Raw genomic sequence first — 23,470 nt, 5'->3', positions numbered from 1 at the left:
TGCTTGTTTGATTTTGGTCCTGTTAACCTCTTTTCCACTAGAGCCCTGCAGAGGGCTGTACCCACAATGCTCTGCTGGGCTCTCTGGCTAGGGCAGGGTTAGGATTTCTAAAATAAAAAATAAAAATGAAGTCACAGATAGCTGGAGGCAAAGGGGAGAGTTGAGGACTCAGGACTTGTGCTGGGCAGAGACACCCTTCCAGTAGTCTAAGATGTCATGAAGATCCTCATCTTTGGCAAACTGGACCTTTTTGCGCAGAGCGTGGCCAGCTGCCATGTAATCTTCCTCTTTGTGGCGCTTGCGGTGGAGTTTGAAACGCTCCCAGATGCTGTGGGAGGGCTTGCATGTATATTCTGGACTGGAGGAGTAGCTTAGGTTGTGGTAGTGAGGTGAAAGTTGGGAATAAGCCAGTTCCCTGGGTCTGGGCCGGGTCAAAGGTTCCAATATGGAAGTTTTACGTACTCCCATGTTTTCATGCTGAGGAAGAGACTGTTGTTGCTGCTGTTGTTGTTGCTGTGGCTCAGACTGATGCGAGCCTGGATAAGAGTGCCGGTGCTCTGTGTACTGGCGAATCTTTTCAGCTTCTGCTCTCAAGATGGCAGCAGCTGGAGTCACAGTGAGGATGGTGTCAGCGGTTGGGGAAGTCTTCTCAATGTATTTTGCTTCAGATTTGTGTGCTGATCCTTCAGACCGAAAGGATCTGGGGCTACGGATAGAGCCACTGGAAGATGTGCTAGAGCGTTTTTGTGGCACTTCCATGCTATGATGCCTCTGCAATGGGTGGCCATAGCTGTCCTTATATACTGGGGAAAGAAAGCCATGTTTGCTGGGTATCTGTTCTGATATTAATACCAGTTGGGGCTCTGCTGTCGACACAGCTCCAGACTTCACCCCTTGGAATGAAGTGGTTTCTGATTTCAGAGCATCTATACAGTTATTAATGATCTGATTAACTTTGTCCACTTCTTTTGCAATAGTAGATATCTCAGCCACAGAACTCTGTGTGTCTTGGGGCATTGACAATTCGCAATCCCTTCTATCAGACTGTTCACCAGTTCGTACCTCCATGTAGTTCCCTTTAGTTGCCTTAGGTGTCTCACTGGTTTCAATAAGTTTGTATTGCTCCACTTCCCCCACTGATGGCAAGTAAGGGATGCGTGACATTGTCTCTGGACCCATCATCTGACCTTGAGACAGCTGACTGATACTGGGAGTCTCCATTTCGGGACCATACTTCAGTTCAATGATTGTTTTTTTCATAGTACTACCGGCTTTTTTGTGCTTTTCCTCCTTTTGGCGCCTTTTGCGCAGGCAGTAATACACAATACCCAAAATGATGACCATACCAAACAGGCAGCCAAGGATAGTCATGATGTAGTGAGTGGCGGTGGAAGGCGTAGGCACATGTTCTTGTTTGGTATGGCTGCGTGTATAGAAGGCTATGCAGGTGTGGTTGAACCTGAGAGAGTTGCGAATAGATGCAACGCAGTAAGTGTAATTTGTATTGGGTTTCAACCCATCCAACCTAATGGACTCTTTCTCTGACTTCAGGTTCCGAATGTCAGTAAAGAAGCTATTATTGTATTGAACCAGGATGTACATCTTGCTGTAGGGGTATGGAATTTCTGCAACTAGAACTGCATCAGAATGTGTTTCTGTGTTCAAATTAACACTGAGGCTGACTTTGGAATTGGCAGGAGGAGTATATACATTAATGAGGGGTGTAGTCCCATCTCCAGAAAAACAGTCTTCTTCAGCACAAGGGTTTTCAGGAGGGCCAGTGGTGGCTTGGTACCTTGGAGACATCAAATGCGGCATCATTGTATATGAACCATCTTTGCACAGAGCAGACAGCATGCCAAGAGCATTGCGGTAGTTGGATCTTCCTTGACCCAACAAAAAGTAACCACTGTAGTCCGGTGGGGAATCGCACTGCATGCGGTCAAAGGTGCGTGTCATATTGGTAAATATGTCCAGCCACTTTAGGAAGCCCAGAAGCTCACATGAGCAATAGAAAGGATTACTGTACAATTCACACACAGTTAACTTACTGAGTCCTGCAAAGGTGCTACTGTCCAGCCTCTGGATCCGATTCATTGATAAGTCAATGTTCATAATGTTTGGGCACTCCCAGAAGGCATTAGGAGTCACAGTTTCGATAAGGTTCGCTTGGAGGTAGAGATACTCCAACTTGCCCAGCCCCCTAAGAATTCCCTCTGTGAGATTTCTTAATCTATTGTAGCCAAGCTGGAGCACTTGCAGATTGAACTGACCAGCAAAGGCTCCATCTTCAATGTAGGACACCTCATTCTTGGTGAGGTTGAGGTAAGTCAGGTTGCCAAAACGGCTTAGTGATGAGTAGTGGACACTTTTTATCTTATTCTCGTTGAGCCGAAGGTCCACAATGGTGCTATTAATGTGCTGTGGTATCGACTCATAAGGTGGCTGGTTTTGACTGCAAATAGCTAGCCAAACGAAACCCTTGTCTCCTTCGATCAGCCAGCAGTCTGCCTGTACTTGGCCCGTATATAAAAGGGCAAACAGAACAAACATCCATAAACAGAGTTCTGGCATTTCTACTCCTTTGTGAACTGCCATAGTCAACTATTCTCCAAGACTCCTTGGTGTTTCTAGTTTTGTGGAATACAGTAAATTATAAAATGAAAGAGATGTTCCCTTTTTTCACTTTTCTCCTCATCTGTACAATATAAAGTGTTCTGAACATTGAGTGTTAATGCCAGTTCTTGCCAGAGGAAGACTTGGGATGCGTTGAACAGTCTACTCTGTAGGTGTTGTGGAAGCAAATTCCTTGTGCATATTGAAGTCTGAATCTGGAGTCACTAAAGGCAAAGACACATTTGCTGGTTGATCTCTAAATATTATAATGCAGTTTGCAGGTCCTTCCTTTTTAGCCAATGGCATTCCATTATCAAACTGTTTTCTTTTAGGTAGCTGAAGATTTCACAGTGTGCCAAAAGTCTTCCTGAAAAAAAAAAAAAAATAATGAGTGTCTATGATTGTTACTTTTTATCTTTCAAAACATCTGTGATTGAACAATAAGAGAAAAGTCTCAGTACAGATATTAGCTCATGATGCATTTCATACATAACATTCAGATTGAATTGTTGCAATAAAGATAATTACACAGAAGCTTTAAAATATAGTTAACAATAAAACATTCAGCTTCTTTGTTATATTTAGTGCATATATCAACAGTAACTTTATTCTAAAATCTACCAACATTTATACACTAGGTAACAATTCACTGGAGGCCATATTTAAAAAAAATTTAAATGATGGTTAATCTATCAGTCAAGTCCATAGTTATAATAGCTGATATAATGCTTTCCCACTCTTTGCCCTGGTTTTGTTTTTTTAGAGAGTAATTCCAAGTAACAAAAGGTAGAGCCAAAGGAAATCTCACCACTTCAATTCGTTAGCCACCATCAGGACTCCCAGGTCCTGGTCTAATAGGTGTGTCTCCACCTTGGAATGTAGTAGTACATGAACAGACCTCACTGTCCAGAGAATTCCAATACTTCAGACTGTATTGAAATTCACAGCAAATCCAGTATAACAGTGAATAAAAGTGTATAAAGCAACAAATCCCAGCACAGCACGCCCCCAACCAGCTACAACCTCTCACATGTTTCACCCGTAGGCCTACTCTATGAATAAGCCTATGGGTGAAACATGTGAGAGGTTGTAGCTGGTTGAGGGCGTGCTGTGCTGGGATTTGTTGCTTTATACACTTTTATTCATTGTTATACTGGATTTTCTGTGAATTTCAATAAGCCTACGGGTGAAACATGTGAGAGGTTGTAGCTGGTCGAGGGTGTGCTGTGCTGGTATTTGTTGCTTTATACACTTTTATTCACTCTTATACTGGATTTGCTGTGAATTTCAATAAAGTCTGAAGTATTGGAATTCTCTGGATAGTGCGGTCTGTTCATATACTACTACATTCCAAGTAACAAAGGACAGTAATTACTGAGCTACTATCACTATCTGGCAACCATTGCAGTTGAGTTACTATCAGAAAGGTAATTCGATTGACATAAATATGAGTTCTCTGTGGTACACCGTGGGTAGGATCCAAAGAATACCTCACAGGGTAACTGAGAGTGCACTACACACTGTGTAACTTACTTTCTGCTTGTATCAACAATCAAATTCAAACTTCCATACAGGTTTGTACCTTATTGCTAGCTGCGAGAAATGTCTTTGTGCTGTAATTATTTTTTCCATGAAGCTTTTTGTATGGAGGGGGTGGCAAGGAGCGGAAATTCCTGGATGATAAACTGAAGTACTGAGCAAGTAGCTTTTGTCTCATGCATACTTCTCAACAGTTAATTTTCAAATATTAGTGACGTGTACCTTGCAATGAGTCACTGAGATGGAACAAATGTGTAGGCTTCTAGCTTTACTGCGTGCAGGCCTGTTCTAGGGCAATGACACAGTAGTGAAGCAAGGATAGAGATGACAGATTTGATACAAGCAACTTTAAAAGCATGTTGGCTATAGGAGCTCTAATGCTTAATTTCTGGCAGGATCGCTTTCAGTAGAGGGTGTAGAGCAACGATTATGTTTAAAGCTAAACTCCAGTCAAACAGCTGAATAACATATGTAATACATATAAGGTAGCTGTTTTACTTTTCAAGGTATTTGTATGTCTGTCTATATCCAATTCTGCCCTGCCTGGCATAGAAAAAAAAACCTGATTTTTTTCTCTCCTGCAGTTTAGTAGCTATTTTCCCTTTCCCCCCAGCCTGTAACTTGACAGTGGAAGGAGAAGCAGCAGACCAAGAGAGCTCATCTCTCTGTCACACTGCTCTCTCCTCCTCGCATGCTTCTTGTTGGAAATGAGCTGGCTTCCTAAACTGTATTAATTTGTGTCCTTTTATAATTTCCTTCAGTTTAGCTTTAAAGTGTAGTAACACAGAGCAATCCATCAAACTTACCTTCCATCCTCTTACCCAGGAGGAAGAGTAAGCATGTAAATACCACTTCAAAATGTAAAGTAGTACTAAACCATCCATATTAAAAATCTTATATAACAGCGTATGTCAGTCCCTCTATTTCTTGCTATGTAATTTTCATTTGCAGCCTGCCAGTTCTTTATATTCTCCCTCCTCCACTGCTGTCAGTAGGGTTGCTCCGTTCCCATGTATGGTCTCCTGGAGCCACCCTAATGTGCATGCTCCTGCCTGCACAACATCCTGACATGTTGGAAGTTCCTAAACCCTGCATTTAAAGCCATGTTCCTGTGCCTCCAATGGCATTGGTTAGAATGCCTGCCGAGACACTGAAAAACGCTGACGAGACACTGATGATGTGAAGTGTACAATGCATGCGCCCCGACCGGGCATTCAGGTAAGTGGCACAGAGCAAGCTAGAAACTGGCGAAGTTGTGAATGTTTTTAGACTTTTTTTAATCTAACATTTGATATCCTAAGTTACAATACAAATGTAGTTCAATACATTTGTATTGTAATTTGTACAATACAAATGTAGTTAGGATGATAAAAACTGTAAGGCTTTCCTTAGTGCTGTAGGTGCCTCTTGATGGGCTGTCCAATGGGTGCCCACAAGATGCACCCATAGGGTAGTGTTGCAAATGCCCCTGTCTGAATACATATTATTGCATTAAGAGCTACTGTTTTTTTAACTTTAGATATTCGCAAGGGAGGGTTATAATCCCTGCCAGTTTTTTTGTGGTTTTTTTTGCCATTTGTCCCATTGGAGAAATTTCTCTGCACTTCCTGTCTGATAGCCACAAAGTGATGGAAATCCCTGGTGATCAACAGGGTCAACAAAACTAGTGTCTCCATTGGAAGATTTCCCATCTAATTGTGTTCTGAATGCACACCCAAAAATCTTGGATTTTCTTTCACTTTTACTGTTGGTAATAAAGGTCGGAAGGACAAATAAAGAGGGTGAATATTCCTAATAGGGACACAGACAGCAATAAAAACAGGTGTTGTAATACCCCTACATCTGAAACTAAAACAAATGTTGGCTTCGGTTGAATTTTATTTTCTTGTATGCTTACATAGGAATAAAATATGGTAAGATAATGGAATAAGAGTAGGTTGGCCCTGCCTCGAAATTATGTTGCTTTAGCCTTTGGCCTTTTCATAAATTTGGAAGTGTACCAGGATAATCTTTGTCTATCCCAGATTCTGATATTTTACCTACAGTAGCCTTTACAGAGTCTGGAGAGAAGTCTAGCACCTGGTAACGAAAGAAAATTACATTTTACAGCATGCGGTTAATGAACACCTAGTAGAATGACCTTGAGTTTGACCTCCGATGTTGACTTAAATGTGTTTAATCCCCAACATTACAAACCTCCAGCAGTTCATTTCTGTCTTCGTGCTGTATATACAAGTCTCTCCCTCACCCAAAATGACTTTCTCTTGCCACACAGACTAGTGTAATAAACACATTTTATCAGGAGTAGAGTTTAATTTCAGCTCATTAGAGCAAGCAATTTGACGGTTATTTGCTTTCCAAAGTGTGAATGGAATGGCAGCATTAAGAAAGGAGAAACATAAGAAGGCTAATCTCACAGTTTACTGGATTGCTGTGACATGTCTGGGGAGTGGAGACCTTGTTTCAGACCAAAGGATATTTCTTTCATACTTCTGTTTTGCAGAGGAACAGATACTCAGAGGAGATCTGTTACGTGCCATATGGGAAGTTAGCCAGCTAGCGACAATTATTGCTTTTACAGGCAGCAAGAAAAGGATTTAACTCTCTGTATTAAAGATGAATGGCAGAGGAAGCTGAATTACAGCAGGCTGTAGATGACTGTAAATCGATCACAAAGGAATGAACATAATATAGTATATCAAATTGTAGTCTGCTGCTGTGGAGGACACTGCCAGGAATGGACTGCCCATCTGGCAATGTTGACATATACTAGAAGGGTTGGTGTGTCTCAGAGCATTTTCTTTTGCCAGTAGAAACTCATGAAGCCTCCCCAGGCTCACGTAAAGCAAACCTGTGCTTTGCTCATTCAGTGCATAGCAACAGGTTAGCTGTTATTCTCCTATCACCAATAGTATGCTGTGCACATTATGGCATGAACCCATCCCTGCACAGTGAACTTGATATCCACTTTTAGAGAAGTATATGGCACCCATTCAGGCCAAAGTGACATTCATCTTTGCTGCATGTATAAGTGCCCTTTATGGCAGCTTTCCTTTTAGATTGATTGAAGAAAGAAGCTGTTTTTGGGGGTGTAACGTTTAGGGTATTGAAGGATCCTTAGCCAGCCATATCAGCGAATAAAACTTTATTTTCCTCCAAACAGTACAACTTAAATAGCTTCTTTTCAGCAAACAAACATAAATTGTGTATCTTCCAGCAACATCCAAGATTTGGCACAGCACCAGTATCATCTCCCACTTCAGGGTTAGAGCCTCAGCCTGCTCATGGCCAGACACCCAGCTGCTTCACACCTCCCTGTGTGATGACGGTCCTCCTGGCCTTTCCAAACACACCTCGTGTGCCACAGACCCTCCTGGCCTTGCCCACACACCGTGTGTGCCACGGGCCCTTTCGGCCTCTCCAGCCAGACTCCAGCTGAGTGTCTCGTGCAACACATACACACAGTCTCCTGCACCACTGACTGCCTCTTCCTCCCTGTACACTCTCTTAATAGGGCTGTTATCAGCCACCTGGACAGTCTGGCCTGGCATTTGGGCTGCACCTGGCCCCAGGACTGGAGATTTCATCCCATCCAAGACTCTTAGCAATCTCTGAAGACCCAGATCCCAGTTATACTCTAGAAAACCTGGAAAGAACTGGAAACCAAGCTCCTTCCCTGTAACACTATATGTTTTCTGGACCCTCTCAGCCCCTCTGGCCGAGAGTCCTGGGCGCCAAACACATCAATCACCATAGTGACACCGCAATGTCCTGTCACAGGGGGTTTTGGTTGAAAGGAGAAAGCTGTGGAAATTCCTCATCCCTGCCTTGGGTAAGATGACAATTTTCTGTGTTCCCCAGGAATTTATTCTCTACACTGTTTGGAGATGGAGCATTTGCTTAAAGGGGAAACCCTACCAAGCTGCCATATAAACAATGTGTGTACCTGGGACAATCCATGCTAAGAATTGTGGTGGGTGATACATTCTAACTGGATGCTGTTGACTTTATTTCTTGAGATTCCATTATCAGTAAAGTTTATTTTTCTACCTTAATTGCTTATGTCTGAACATCCTGATTTTTATCAGAAATAATTATGGGACTAAGATTGAAACAGAAAAGAACCAAGATCTGAGGGGAAAGCGAATGACTACTGTGCATGGGAATTGGAATTGGCTGGACTGTTGTGGTACTTGAGGTGCATTCCTGGAGCAGTTCTCTGTGTTCACCGGAGAGTTTTGAAGTACTGGTTGGGGGTTGAGACTTCAGATAAAGTTTGAAAAAATACCCTGGAAGTCTGAAGCACGACTTGGGGAGCCCTGGGAACTATGCAAAGTAGAACTGGATTAAATAAAGGTAGTCATCCTTGCACTGTGGTCTACAAAGTTATTGTGCAGGCCCTTTTACATGCTCCCTGCCAATTTCTTCGTCTGTCAAAGCTTTAGAACCAAAGCTCGGGTGTGAGTGGCCAGTCACCAGGCTTGAACACTATCATATGGGGGAGTGAAACCCTGTGTTAGCTCTGATGCAGACCTACATAAAGCTATAGCATGGGAAACAGGGCAACAAGGGAGTGCAGAGAAGGTAAGCATTAGGGTTTTCTGGGGTGGGCGGGGGTTGGGGCTGGCCTGGCAAGAGAACTCATAATTGTGGCCTCAATGTGAAAAGTGACAGATTTTCTTTAATATTGCCCATAATTCATGAATTATCTTGCTGTAGTTTCTCTATTTCAAAGCCGTGTCCATAGTTATTTTGGGCAGACGATTTACTACTGCAAATCTTGTGCAGAAGGCAAATTGTTAAAAGCAGCTCCACTCTCTGACCTAATTGCTGGTTTGCTATTAGAAACAAAATGGAAGACTCACCCAAGCAGAGTAACAGAGAAATTAAAATGATGAATTACAAATTATAAATGTTTAATCAGGCATGCACAAAGAGAGGGGATTTGTATAGTTTTTTAGCGTTAAAAGGCACCAGAAGTTAAGGCAAGCACAGGCTATCCATTTGCCTGCAATAATTCAAGCAGACAGCTCTAAGATGCCACAGAAAACCTTTATTAATGATTAAATATACCTGAAATGGCTCAGTGTACATTCATCAACTGTCAGGCACCAGGAGAGTGGATGATATCCAACATATACATGAACTATCTAGATGGAAAAAGGATGTAATCATGTACACACACTAGTTGGGTTGGAGATATTGATTTCATTTATAAAAAGAAGCAGAAAGACTAGCAATGGATGCATTGCCCATAGCAAGCTATGCAATTCCAGTAGTCATTTCTCTATTGCTTTTAAGAAAATGCAAGGCTCTGATTAGTTCCTATGTTTACTGCTGATAGTTTTATTTTATGCAGTGTAGACATTTTCTAAAAAGAACCTATTTTTACTCCATAATATTCAAGACCCCTGATTGTGCCATAAAAAACAGCTGTAAGAAGATACCTGTAACAACCTGTAAGACCCAACCAAATCCAGGGGCATTCTGATATTTGCAGGTAATCTCAGCGTTTGCCGATCTCTTCTGGCCCTAGTTATTTCCATAGGACCATCACTATTATGGGCATCCTCAGTGACCAAAAGGGATGTTCAGGAGGCAGGAAGGGCGGTCTGTCACTATCAGGAAGTGCTTAAGCTTTGCCAGTTAGAATAGTTGTGATGCAGAAGTAATGGCAGGGTTTGGAGGGATCTCTAGGTGCTTGCACTTAATAGCTGCAGCAGTTTTTTCACCCAATTACACAATCACTTTAAATGACAACAGGCAACATAAGTTTGAGAACTGTAATTGATAGAGCATAATGATAAAGCTTTAACTCAGCTCAGATCAACTGTCCACAATTCCTAAGAGACTTTAAAAAAATATTACAAAATAGAAAACAATATTTTGTCTAACTCTGTGGATTACTTCCTTACGGTTCTGATTTGTAGCCCTTCAAGGTGTGTGCATAGTCAATATAGACATAGGCCAAGTAAAGGCAGGACTGGGTAGAGCTTGGTCAGCTCATGTGGGTATGTGGGTGTGCTCATAGAGGTAGGGTTTAATTTCCATATAATAAGCATAGAAGGGTGATGCTAAATTTGCCTCACTGAGAGGATGGTCCTAGAATCATGGAGCCCACTGCCCTGTGCTTTCACAAAGGCATTCAACAGATAAAAGTACTGTGAATATTAGATTTATTTAGATATATAGGGATCCAGGAGCATCAGATAAATGCCATAAAACCATTAGCCACTCAACAGGCCATATATATCCCCTTTGGTCCCCAATTTCACTGCAGAGCGAACAGCATTATCACCCTGGTAAAGGAAGTGGAAATAATCAATATACTTGTAGGATGAACAGGTAAAAAAAACAATGCTACCAAGAGACCCAGAAAAACAAAATCTGCTGTGTTAATGCTATTGACAGAGTGTATCATATACAGTATGTAATTTTTTTGTTTTTGGCCATAGTTTCACTTAAATTGGTGGCAGGTCCAATAGAAGTTAAACACAAACTCTGTTTATCCCATAGTATATTTGCTCTGTCTACAGTCATTCTCAAAGTGTCAGCCTCAGCACTTAGAAAACTCAAGTATTTTGTTATAAGGTACACAGAACATGATGAAGACCGAGATACTTGGATTCTGAAGTGTTCTTGTTTCTTCTGGCATATTGCTGCCTCTTTGAGTGCTATCACCTCTGTGAGGCGGATGTTCCCCCAGCACCTATTCTTTTATAATTAGATTTACATTGTATGCTATTAAAACAGTTCCAGTGTACATGTATTGTGGTTATCTCTCTTGTCCTCCTGAGTGAAGAGTATGCGCTCCCATTTACATAATACTGTGCACATGGCGCTTGCCTTACATTCACATAGTCAACCATTTAAGACTGACATAAATAGAAAGATCAGACTAATGAGCACAAGACTAGAATTATATTGGCATGGCCAAATCCATGATATTGTCAATCGATGGCAGAGGTGAAGCTGTATGGGGATCACATGAATGTACCCATGTAATCAATGTCATCATAAAAACATGTGTATCCCTCTGGCCATCTGATATGTGGAGGATGTATATGGCTTTAAACCTCAAACAGCCCTTCAACTTTGGTTTAAAGCAACCTATGTTGTCCAACAGTTATACCCTATAAAGACTCCTATACATCTCAATTACAAAAGAAGATCCAGTAATTCCCATTCAATATTGTTCTGGATTTAAATACTTTCAAGTTTATTAAATGAATGGCACAATTAGAAAGGAGCAGGGATCCACACCAAGGTTTTGTACTGCCCTAGCCTCAGTAAAGTGAATTCTGGTGGGTAGAGATCATTGCACTGGGTACTTACTATCCTGTCTGGATAAGTCAATATATATTGTACATACCGTATATTTGTACATGTATTTATTTGAAGGGTAGACCTTTTCATGGATTCTGGAAGACATATGTGACTGTAGCAGTTACAGACTACAAAAGTTGGAGTGCATATTAACTAATACCTGGTTTGACAATCACAAGTAACTCTTCAATTTGTTGCATTGCTACAAAAATCCTCACCTGCATACCTCTCAATATTTCATATTCCCAGCTGGAACATTGTGAAATTCCATTCACAACCATCACAAATCTCAAAATTAAAAGTTCTGTTTTAAACATCTCTGGAGGTCATTCACAAAGCTGCCGAAGGTAGCAGAGTGAATAAACCAGCCGAAGTGAAGTGAGCCGAACGACGTTCGCCTATTCACTCTGGCTCAGTACGGCTGATTTCAACCGTCATCGGCTGAAATCAGGCGTACATCAGCTGCCTTCGGTCAGCCTAACATGCTCTGCATGTTCAGCTGAGCCGAAGTGCAGAGGGACTTCGACTCAGCCAATCCAACAAGCTCTGGCAGTTAACTTGCTGCTGTTCACCCCTATTCTCATAGGGGGCGAACGGCAGTGAGTAAATAGCCGAATGCCGCCGAGCGGCATTCGGCTAGGCTATTCTGCTCAGTACCTCCGAGTAGAATAGGAAATAGGTGAAATGAATGACAAAAAAAAAGTTTAAAAATGAATTTTAAAATTTAAAAAAATAGGAAAATAAAAAAAATAAATAAAACGGTATAAAGAAAAGAAAAAACAAAGAAAATTTAAAATAATTTTAAAAAAGGCCAGCAAAAAAACCGCCAATTGGGCGGAGCTAGCAGTGACAGCTAGCTCCGCCCAACTGTTTCTTATTGGCCGGCACCTACCAGAGTTTTTTGGCAGGTCCTGGCCAGCGAATAACAACTAGGTGGAGCCGGCCATGACGTCACGGCCAGCTCCGCCCAGTTGTTATTGTTTCATGACAGATCAGTGTCCCCAGGTCATTTGGGGACACTGATCTGTCATTACAACTGGGCAGAGCAAGCTGTGAGATCACGGCTGGCTCTGCCCAGCTGTCATTTGTGTGGAGATCGGTCGGCTTCGGCCAACCTTTCTCCACGCTTCGGCTGTTACTTCGGCTCATTCGAGCCAAAGCAAATGCCTTCGGCTCAGCTGAGCCGCTCGGCTGCCTTCGGCTGCTGTACGGGCTATTCTGAATAAGATTGTGATATAATGAACAAGAGCCTTTTGGTTTGACTGAGGCGGTCGAAGCTACGGCTGGATCCTTTGGCTCCATAGCGAAAAACCCCCCTCTGTCTTCAGATGGCTACATTTGACTAACATCAATATCAGCATTTCCATCTTTTTTACCCTTTATGGACCCTGCATGTACCGAAACATACCTGTTGATCTGCCAGAAATGCCCTTAGCCCTTAAGACCTGTTGTGTGCTGACAAGACACAGACCAGTGTGTGAAGGAGGGTAGAGTGGTGGATATGCCATGAGCCAGTATGTAGAGGACAGGAAAGGAGAGTGGTGGCTATGACAGAACCAACATGCAAAGGACAAGAGAGTAGTGGGTATGACAGAACCAATATGTAAAGGACATGAGAATGGTATATATTACAGGGAACAGTATGTGCAGGACAGAAGAGAGGTAGATGTGTCAGGGACCAAAATGTAAAGAACAGGAGAGAGGTAGATATGGCAGGGGCCAGTATGTTCAGAACTCTCTGGAGCAAGGTAGGTATGATAGGGACCAGCATGTGCAGGACAGGAAAGAGGTAGGTGTGCCAGGGTGTAAAGGACAGAAGAAAGGTAGCTATGACAGTAACCAGTATGTACAGGACACGAGAAAAGTAGGTATGACAGGACCAGTACGTACAGGACAAAAAAAAAGGTATGACAGGGCCAGTATGTACAGGACAGGAGAAAAGTAGGTATGGTAGGGCCAGTATGTACAGGACAAGGCAAAAGTAGGTATGACAGGATCAGTACGTACAGGGCAGGATAAAAGTAGGTATGACAGGGCCAATACTTACAGGACAGGAGTAAAGTAGGTATGACAGGGCCAGTATGTACAGGATAGGAGAAAAGTAGGTATAACAGGGCCAGTATGTACAGGACAAGAGTAAGGTAGGTATAACAGGGCCAGTATGTACAGGACAAGAGAAAAGTCGGAATGACTGGGCCAGTATGTACAGGGCAAGAGGAAGTTAGATATGACAGGACCAGGATGCAGATGTGTTTTTAAAGTTCATTTTTTGTGCAAAAATATAGTCAGGCAACAGCCCCTGAAGAAAATTGGAAACCCCCTTCAATCCAGCAAGGGGCCTCTGTAGGGCTGTTTTATATTTTAGCCTTCCTGAGAACACCTATGGCTATAGAAGCTATGCAATATAACATCAAATTCTTCTGCGATAATCATACTGACAAGGTCCTTATTAAATTATAATAATGTTGATGGCCAATCAAATATAAGAAGGTGATAACTACTTGAAAATTTTACTTTGATTAAATCATATTAATGATACCGGGAGAACCTCTCAGCAATGTATGAGAGCTTATTTTCACAAGGAAAAGATCAAAATATTTTGACATTACAGACTTTATTCTAGACCTGCCTGGTGATTGTAATGGATTTTTATGAAGGTTCGGCAATATATGCAAAATATATTAAATTTGTGCTTGGTTGCTGTATGGAAATACTATTTAAATTAACATTTCATACGTCTATCCTATATTGATATTATATGAAAATAGTTTCTATGACATTTTTATATTTTACAATCTGAATGCATAAAAGAAAATTTCAGTAATATCAGACTTTTGCAAGCCACACCGCTGCAAAGAAATTCAGCCTCAAAAACAAAATTAGAGGAAAACGTCATCATCTTGGGTCTCATTTTCTCCATTAGCCTTTTTGTATAAATTCCAAAATCACTTCACTGTCAGATTGTGACAGTTGGCATAAAAACTTCCAAGCACTTCAAAACTTCACTCAGGAGGCATGCTGCCTCTGCCCATTTAAATCTGGCTAGATATATAATAATTTGTTTTAGCCACTGACGCATTTGCAGGCAAGAGCTCAAAAACTTCTTCTAAAATGTAACTATGGCCAAAAGAAAAAAATATATATAATGCAGCCTGTCACAGCCTGTTTTTCCTGTAACAAAGTTTTGTTTCTTGTTAATCTTGCCAGTAGATCCTTATTTTTTTCCTCTTTCTGTAACAGGCCAAGCTGCCCAGCAAAAATGACAGTTAGGGGTTTGGCCTAACCAATATATCGTGGCAGGAGTGCTTACTAAGATCAGCTTTTATTCATATGACTTAAACATTTTTACACAAGAAAATAAAACAGTCGCTGTGCCTGCTTAAAGTGGAAGTAAACGGCCAACCAAAAATAATAAGCCCTCCGGTAGCCTTTAGCCATACTGTGCTCCTATGCACAGTATATTAGCACATTATGCACATTAGCAGATTATGAAATACTTACTTACTACAGGGATGTCCTCCAGCTTTGTGATGTCAGTGCTCTCCTTGGTGGCCAGCACTTCCATCTTCTCCTGGTCTTCTTCCGGATTTAAAGTCTTCTGCCACTTGATTCGCTGGGCCAATTTGACATAACTTCGCACCTGCCCTTGGGAGGTTCTGTGTCCCGCCACAGAATTTTATTCTCTTAGAAAAAGAAGTGCTGACGGGCAGGGAGAAACTTGTAAAAGATGATAGAGAGAACCTCTTCTATCATAAAAGTAGCACTGTTAGCACTTCTACAAAAGCGACCTTACTTCCATGTTAAGGACAACTGTACTGTTTTACTTTAATTAATTGATTCCACCCTGCTCCCCCCCATTAAGTGCTGCCCTCTAGGTCTTCTACTTACCTTCAGCCCGGTCCAACAACCTTCACTGTGGAACCCCACTCAGAGCCACACAGCCTTTCCTTTGGACGTTGCTGCTTTGTACTGTGGATGTGCTCTGAAACCCCATTAATTCCTATGCATAGGGCTGTGGTTCATGCACAGTACAAAGTGGCCATTTTGGGAGGAAAAACTGTGCGGTTTCTTATGGACCTGTTGAAAAGCTGTGCAGTTTCTTATGGACCTGTTGAGTGAAGATCACTGGATCAGGGCTGAAGGTACATTTAAGACCTAATGGGCAGCATTCAGGGTGCTTGAAGCAACCAATTAAAGAAAACAGCAATAACAGTTGCCCTATGAAACATTTTAACTGGAGTTGAGCTTTAATGTTTGTGTTTTTACTTACTTTGTCTCCCTCTTCTGTTCACCTCTGGGCATGTATGGCTGAATTCAGCAGGAGAGCTGTGGTGCAAGGGATTTTAAGAGAAGTTATTTGACTCACTGCAGTTCAAGAAACATAAACTATCTCTCCTTTTTCATGTCTGCTGGTCTGTACAGTTAAAAGTAGCTACAAATACACAGCAGCCAGCATATTGCTACAATAGCACGTTCTAGCATTTAGTTTTACTAAAACAACTGCATAATAAAAGAAGAGAAGCTTGTATAAAAGGCCATCAACATTTGATTGTGCCTTGAGCAGTCTAAATCTGGCTTTGGGTTTGGGTAATTCCTGCCAGATGGCACAGCCAGATCCTGGACCTCTGCAGTCTACATTACAGTTAAACAATACAGCCGGATCCAGAACCAGCCAGTGAATAGACAAATAAGGAGAAGAAGCACATTGATGGGGTCAATCCTGTGCTTTCCTCTTCTGTAAGCATGCCTGTGCAAATAAACAGAAGCTGACAGGTCCAGTGATGTCCTCGTTCAGCTCCTGCTGTGCAGACAGGCCACTTGCTCTGTTCATTTACTGTGGCTGTGGTTGTGCTCTTCTGGATAGCTGCGGGCTGCCTTGGATCAGCTACAAGACTAAATGAAGCAAGCAGGAGCTGGATTCAGCTTGGAATTTTGTTTTGTAAAGGCTGTGTTACAATGGGTTAAGCTACACAGTGAAGATCTCTTAAGAAGGGAACTATTTAGGTAGGTGCCTGCCACTGGGCAGGAAGGTGGTGAGGGAGAGAGTTAAAGGACAATATCAAAAGTGAAGTTGCCCTTTAAAGCTGAACTCTAAGCAAATGAAAAACACTAATACAGTTTCTGTATTTATTAAAAAAATATTAAAGCTTAATCCCAGTAAAAAAAAAAAAAAATGGGGCACTCAGCATCAGTCACATAAGTTACCTCTAATAAAGCATATCCCATGTTCTGCTGGCTGCTCCTTCCAGTGAAGCTGGATACTCCCCACAGCGGGGATCTTCCAATGTTGCTGGGGTGAAGAGCAGCAACTGCGACTGTGAAGGAATCTGGACGTTTGCCTACCCCTCCTGAACCCTTCACTTATTCGAACTAGTATTCTTTTTATAGAATGCAAGGCTTTCTGTGATCGATGGGGTAATGCGCCCTGCCACACTGAAAAAATGGTTGAAGAATGGTTTGAGGAACACAACAATAAGTTTGAGGTGCAGACTTGGCCTGCAAATTCTCCAGATCTCAATCCAATCGGACATCTGTGGGATTTGCTGGAAAAAGAGGTCCAAACCATGGAGGCCCCACCTCACAACTTACAGGACATAAAGGATCTGCTACTGATTGCCTGGTACCAAAAACCACAGCATACCTTCAGAGGTCTTGTAGAGTCCATGCCTCAACAGGTCAGGAAAAGGGGGGACTACTCATTATTAGGTGGGTGGTCATAATGTTATGACTGATCGGGGTATACAGGTGAAACTCGAATAATTAAATTAAAAAGGGAACACATCATCATCGCAAGTAACCCAGCAACAGATCCCATCACTTTAACAGTTTAATTAGTAAGGTATTTATGCATCCCACATTATTCTTCTTCATTAATTCTTATACATTCACATGATTCCTTGTCCTATCTGTACGCTTGACAAAAGGCAGGGATGCCAGAATCGGTTACCCTCTGCATGCTTTTATAACCAATTAAAAACTAAAGGACACGGTGGATATGAAAACAAGGTCAATCCACTACCCCCTAATCTCTAGCTAATCGAAGCCTCGGTCTATGTTGCTTTCCTCAGATCCAGGCCTAGAAGCAGTGACCTCATAGTAAAGGCATACCTCCCAACTGTCCCTCATTTGGAACCAAATCCCTCTGTCCTTCTTTCCTCCTCAGTTGTCCCTCTTTTTGGTCTGATGTACAGATATCTATGAAAAGGTTCTATTTAACTAACGAGTGTTATTCTGTCTTAAAACCTGCATCTTATCTCTTAATTATCCCATTTGCTATTTTGAAAAGCCAGTATAAAGGAAAATGAATGGTGGAAAACAACAATTTTGGATTTTACCAATCCCAATGACCTGGGGATGCTGACCTGTTATTAAACAATAACAACTGGGCGGACGTCACGGCCAGCTCCGCCCAATTGTTATTCTTTGGCCGGGACCTGCTAGAAGACTCTAGCAGGTCCCGGCCAATTGGTAACAGTTGGGCGGAATTGGCGGTCACTGCAATTTTACATATATTTACATTTTTAAACTATTTTTTAAACTTTAAAAAAAAAACAACTTTCACTGATTTGCTATTCTGCTTGGTACGACGAAGGTATCGAGCAGAATAGCTGAGCCGAATGCCACTCAGCTGCATTCGGCTATTCACTCACTGCCGTTCGGCCACTATGAGAATAACTGCAGCGAGTGAGCTGCAGGAGCTTCGGCTCAGCCGATTCAGATGTTGGATCAGCTGAGTTGAAGTACTTCTGCACTTTGGCTCACTTCACTACGACTTGGTTATTCACTTGGCTGCCTTCAGCAATTTTGTGAATAGCCCCCATAGTGGGATTTTCTCAAAGTAGACTTCTAAAGGGGAAATACACTTTCAAATAGCACAACGATAATTCAGCTTCACACCCTCAAGCACTTCAGGGCTATTCAGCTGTCCTCCAGGAGGTTCCCCACAAGTTTGTGACAATTTAGAGACAATTCCACATATAAAGGCATTTAGGAATGAAACATAAATTAGGATAATAAATCTGTCACTATATGCACTAGAAATCATGGATGTGACAGTTTAAAAGATGTTGATAATGCAACCAAGCTGATAAATGCCCCCCAATGTTCTGGAAGGTGTCTCTCTTTTTTATCTCAGAAAGTTGGGTATTAAGGTAAAAGAAATGCAGGCATAGAATTATAAAGCAGCTCTATCACCCATTGACAAATTTCTTTTTACAGGTTTTTATATAGTGCCTACAATTTACACAGTGCACATTCACATCAGTCCCTGCCCTCAAGGAGCTTACAACCTAAGTGCCCTATATCACATGCATACAGGTGAAACTCGAATAATTAGAATATCATGCAAAGTTCATTTATTTCACTAATGCAACTTAAAAGGTGAAACTAATATATGCGATAGACTCATTACATGCAAAGCAAGATAGTTCAAGCCGTGATTTGTCATAATTGTGATGATTATGGCTTACAGCTCATGAAAACCCCCAAAACCCCAAATCCACAACCTCAAAAAAGTAGGTTATTACATGCAATCAATAAAACAAGGATTGTACATAGAACAATATCAGACCTCTGAAAAGTACAAGCATACATATGTACTCAGTACTTGGTTTGGGCCCCTTTTGCAGCACTTACTGCAATTACTTTTGCATGATATTCTAATTATTTGAGTTTCACCTGTATATATAAGTGCCAATTTAGACAGGAGCCAACTAACCTACCAGCATGTCTTTTGAGTGTGGGAGGAAACCTACACAAGCACAGGGAGAATATGCAAACTCCTTGTAGATAGTGACCTGGCTGGGATTCTAACCAGAGACCCCCAGTGCTGCAAGGCAGAAATACTAACCACTGTGCCACTGAAGTGCAAACGAAGAAGCACAGCAGCTATTATAGCTTTAATGTACCCACACCTGTCCCCACATACCCAGTGTAAAGTTTTCTTTGCATAGCTGATATTCTTGCTCCAAAAATAAGTAAATACAGAAATGCGTAGACCTATAAATAAATGCAGGCATAGCATTATATAGCGTCTATATCACCCATTGACACAGAACTAATAACAGTGAAAAAGAAGACGTGCAGCAGCTATTATAACTACAAACAACATTACGTCATTGCAGACTTTAATGTACCTACACCTGCTCCCATATACCCAGTGTAAAACTTTGTGTGCATAACTGATACTTTTGTTTCAAAAATAAGTAAATACATAAAAGCATCGTCCTATAATTAAAGCAAAGTACATACAAGACGGTTTCTCTAATGATGCACGGTTGTACTTTATAATTTTTTTCCCCCCTGCAATTATGAGGAGGCTGTAACTTCAGCCTTGTGTTTCTGTGTAAATGAATTTCTTGAATACAGGTATTAGCTGAGCCCATTTTAAGGCATTGCATCTACACAGGTGAAAAGAGATTTCCATAGCGTTGGCTGACTCCAACATCCCATCCCAACTGCCACCGATATCAGTGTGCAGTGAGCCTTAATCCGTAGATTAGTGGAGGTAATTACATTGATAACTGAATGTTTATAAATTAGCATGAAAAGGGTAAAGTCATGTTTAATTCTGGATGCTGTGATGTAATCTCCTTAAATTAAACTTAAAGACTGATATTTAAATTTGCGGCATAGAACGCACACGGAATTGCTCTTTTTTCATGTGGCTCCCACTAATAGGATGAAATGGTAGCTGTATAAAAAGAATAGAATATTACTTCATGTGAGTGTATGAATCCGATAATAGTGTCAGGATAAACCCTACTCATATACCTTTGGTAAAAATAACATGGAAGGTGTTTTCAATTAAATGTACTAACGCCACACAAAGCTGAAATTCAGGCAAACAGCTAAATACACAGATGAAATACATATGAGGGAGCTATTTACCTGCCAAAGGATCTGTATTTCTGTCCATCCAGTTCTGAAATGTACACAGCCCTACAACACAGCACAGCCTTGTATTTCTGTCCATCCAGTTCTGAGATTTACCAGCCCTGCCCAACAGAACATTCTTGTATTTCTGCCGATCCAGTACTGAGATGTACACAGCCATACCACACGGCACAGCCTTGTATTTCTGTGCATCCAGTTCTGAGATTTACATAGTCATGCAACATAAGGCTATTTGCTTGGGCAGCACAGTGGCTCAGTGGTTAGCACTTCTGCCTTACAGCACTGGGGGTCTCTGGTTTAAATCCAGGTCAGGACACATCTGCAAGTTTGTATGTTCCCCCTGTACTTGTCAGAGTTTCCTCCCACACTCCAAAGACATGCTGGAAAGTTAATGGGCTCCTGTCTCAATTGGCCCTGTATGAGTGTGTATTAGGGACCTTAGATTGTAAGCAGCTTGAGGGCAGGGACTAATTTGAATGTGCTGTCTAAATTGCCGGTGCTATATAAATACTTGTAATAAATGAATGCTCTAGATCTACAATGAGATATACCTGTACATTTTATAAACCCTTTCATGATGGTAGGCCGCGTAAAATGACAGAGCGGGATCAGCGCATGCTGAAGTGCATAGTGCGCAGAAGTCGCCAACTGTCTGCAGAGTCAATAGCTATGGACCTCCAAACTTCATGTGGCCTTCAGATTGGCACAACAACAGTGCGTAGAGAGCTTCATGAAATGGGTTTCCAGGACCGAGCCGCTGCATCCAAGACTTACATCACCAAGTGCAATGAAAAGCCTTGGATGCAGTGGTGTAAAGCACGCCAGCACTGGACTCTAGAGAAGTGGAGACGTGTTTATATATACTGTATATATATAGCATTTAAAGTCCCTTCATTTTTTAAAAACCTATTGGCTTAATACAGGCTCCGGTGTATGTCTGGGAGAAGGTGGGAAGATGAGTTAAGACAGTGTTGGACCAGTTAAAATGGAATTCAGGAGTCCATTGGCAACAATTAGAGAACACCTCAAACGTTAGGAGCCAACTGTAATGTATAAGGAGCATTGACGACTTGGCTCCTGGGATTTATACAATGCTGAGTTAAGAATTTCTTTACTTCACCGGATGTGCTTTAAAGTTGGTGACATTTCCAGAGACGAAAAGTCCCAGGTGTCCTGAAAATGGTGGACCAGTGTGACTGAAATACGTCAGCATCAAAAGGTTGACAGAAGACAAAAAAAAAGATTATTTCTGCCTTGCGTGAGACGAATAAGATATTTTGATGGATGGACCCAAGCGGCTCTTAAATAAAATGGAAGTGTTTGGAGGTTTGTAAATTAAAGAGCCATAATGTTTCATGCCTCAACGTGAACACCTATAAAGCCTGCCTTTTCCAGAGGCACGCACATGGAAAATTCCCCTCACATGTTGATATATTTGTAGCAGTGTGTTGCTCATTTCAGTGATAAAATGTTATTTAATATCTGTGTGACATGCCAAGTACATTTTGCTAGCAAGATCTATTGAGGGAAAAGCCATGCTATGCACAGATTTATAAAGCATTGCAATATGGCTAAGAAAGAATTGATTTGTTAACTCGCTCCTCCATCCTCTCTACCAGAGCTGCCTTTAATAACTGTGTCTCAGGTCTCCTAGTTGCTCTTGATATATCTTTCCATGCAGGTGTGCATAATCAAAATGCTAATGAACATGCAAATGAGGCAAACCGAAATGCATATATTATAATAATATTTGGCAGAGACACTGTAGAAATGATGCTGTTTGCAGCACTTTGTTTAAAAAAGTCATCATGCCTATCTTTGCTTTTTTATTACCTCAAAACTGCAAAAGATCCAGTAAAATTAGTTAGTTGGCTACATTTGTGGCAGCCATTTTGGGTGGTAGTCATGCTGCAGCTTATCTATGCTGTGTAATACTTCTAGGGTATATTGTGAGATTTGGTCATGTTATCTTGAGATCAAATGAGGGTTCAGAGTTTTCCCAAAAGTCATTATGAATATTGTAGACAACTATTGTCCAGTATAAGCAATATTGAGCTGCTTGTGTTGTTCATTGCCTCCTGAATCACAGAGGAATATGTCCTATTCCCCACCCCCCTCCATGTAAACATTGTCCTGTGATAGACTGCAATCTCATATTTAGTTTATTAATTTATATTGAGATTGCAGTCCATCATGGGAGCAAGCTTGGAGTGGTGGCTACTTTGCTACTTTACAACACACACAGGGACCATGGGGAACAAAAGTAGCCACCCTCCAGAAGGAAGGACAGTGTCAGCATGAATTCAGAGATGATTTGAGATTCTACAGCCGAGTGATGTAGAAATAAGATATATTTTTGATAATAGTTAAGGTAGTTGAATATATTTTTAAGATTTCTCTGAGATTACTAATAAGGAGCTGCCATGTAGATGTCCCCCCCCCATTTTGGTGGCTTTAAATGTGCTTCGTCGATGGAGTAAGTGAAGAGAAAAGAGAATATCTCCAGTGCAGAGTGAGCGGCCTAAAAGGGAGTGCACCTGCCCTTATTTCAGATTGTGATGAAAATGTAAGGCCCCTTTCACACTTCAATGGGCAGATCAAATAAAACTTCTGAAGGTGCCATTCAAAGCAATGCTGTGATTACCTGTGGACAGTCACCTATGGACACAGTCTTTTTGTGTCTAGGGGCAGCATGTACATAATAAAATCCCAACTTATATACCGCTCAGCCATAACATTTTGACCACCTGCCTAATATTGAGGCATGGACTCCACTAGACCCGTGAAGGTACAGTATGCTGTGGTATCTGGCACCAAGCCGTTAGCAGCAGGTCCTTTAACTTCTTTAAATTGCGAGGTGGGGCCTCCATGGATTGTACTTGTTTTTCCAGCACATCCCACAGATGCTCGATTGGACTGAGATCTGGAGAATTTGGAGGCCAAGTCAACACCTCAAATTCCTTTTTGTGTTTCTCAAACCAATCTTTAACTATTTTTGCAGAGTGGCATGGCACGTTATCCTGCTGAAAGAGGCCCACTGCCATCAGGGAATACTGTTTCCATGAAAGGGAACTTGGTCAGCAACAATGTTTAT

General features: G+C 41.5%; 1 protein-coding gene across 2 annotated transcripts in view; it reads right to left on the bottom strand.

The window, feature by feature from the left end:
- Positions 1-6: 6 nt before the first annotated feature.
- Positions 7-23,470, bottom strand: part of ELFN1 (extracellular leucine rich repeat and fibronectin type III domain containing 1) — a 102,776-nt gene continuing 79,312 nt past the window's right edge. The window contains exon 2 of one of the 2 annotated variants that reach the window (XM_018560489.1): positions 7-2,983. In XM_018560489.1, the coding sequence (XP_018415991.1) occupies positions 169-2,598 (2,430 nt within the window). In that variant the 5' untranslated portion in view covers positions 2,599-2,983 and the 3' untranslated portion in view covers positions 7-168. The remainder of the gene's footprint in view (positions 2,984-23,470) is intronic. The other variant, XM_018560490.1, reaches the window with a different exon arrangement.

The sequence above is a fragment of the Nanorana parkeri genome, unplaced genomic scaffold (genome assembly GCF_000935625.1).
Source record: "Nanorana parkeri isolate BGI_ZX_2015 unplaced genomic scaffold, ASM93562v1 scaffold458, whole genome shotgun sequence".
Lineage (NCBI taxonomy): Eukaryota > Metazoa > Chordata > Amphibia > Anura > Dicroglossidae > Nanorana > Nanorana parkeri.
The sequence above is the reverse complement of the archived record's forward strand: the minus strand, read 5'-3'. Positions and strand labels throughout refer to the sequence as shown.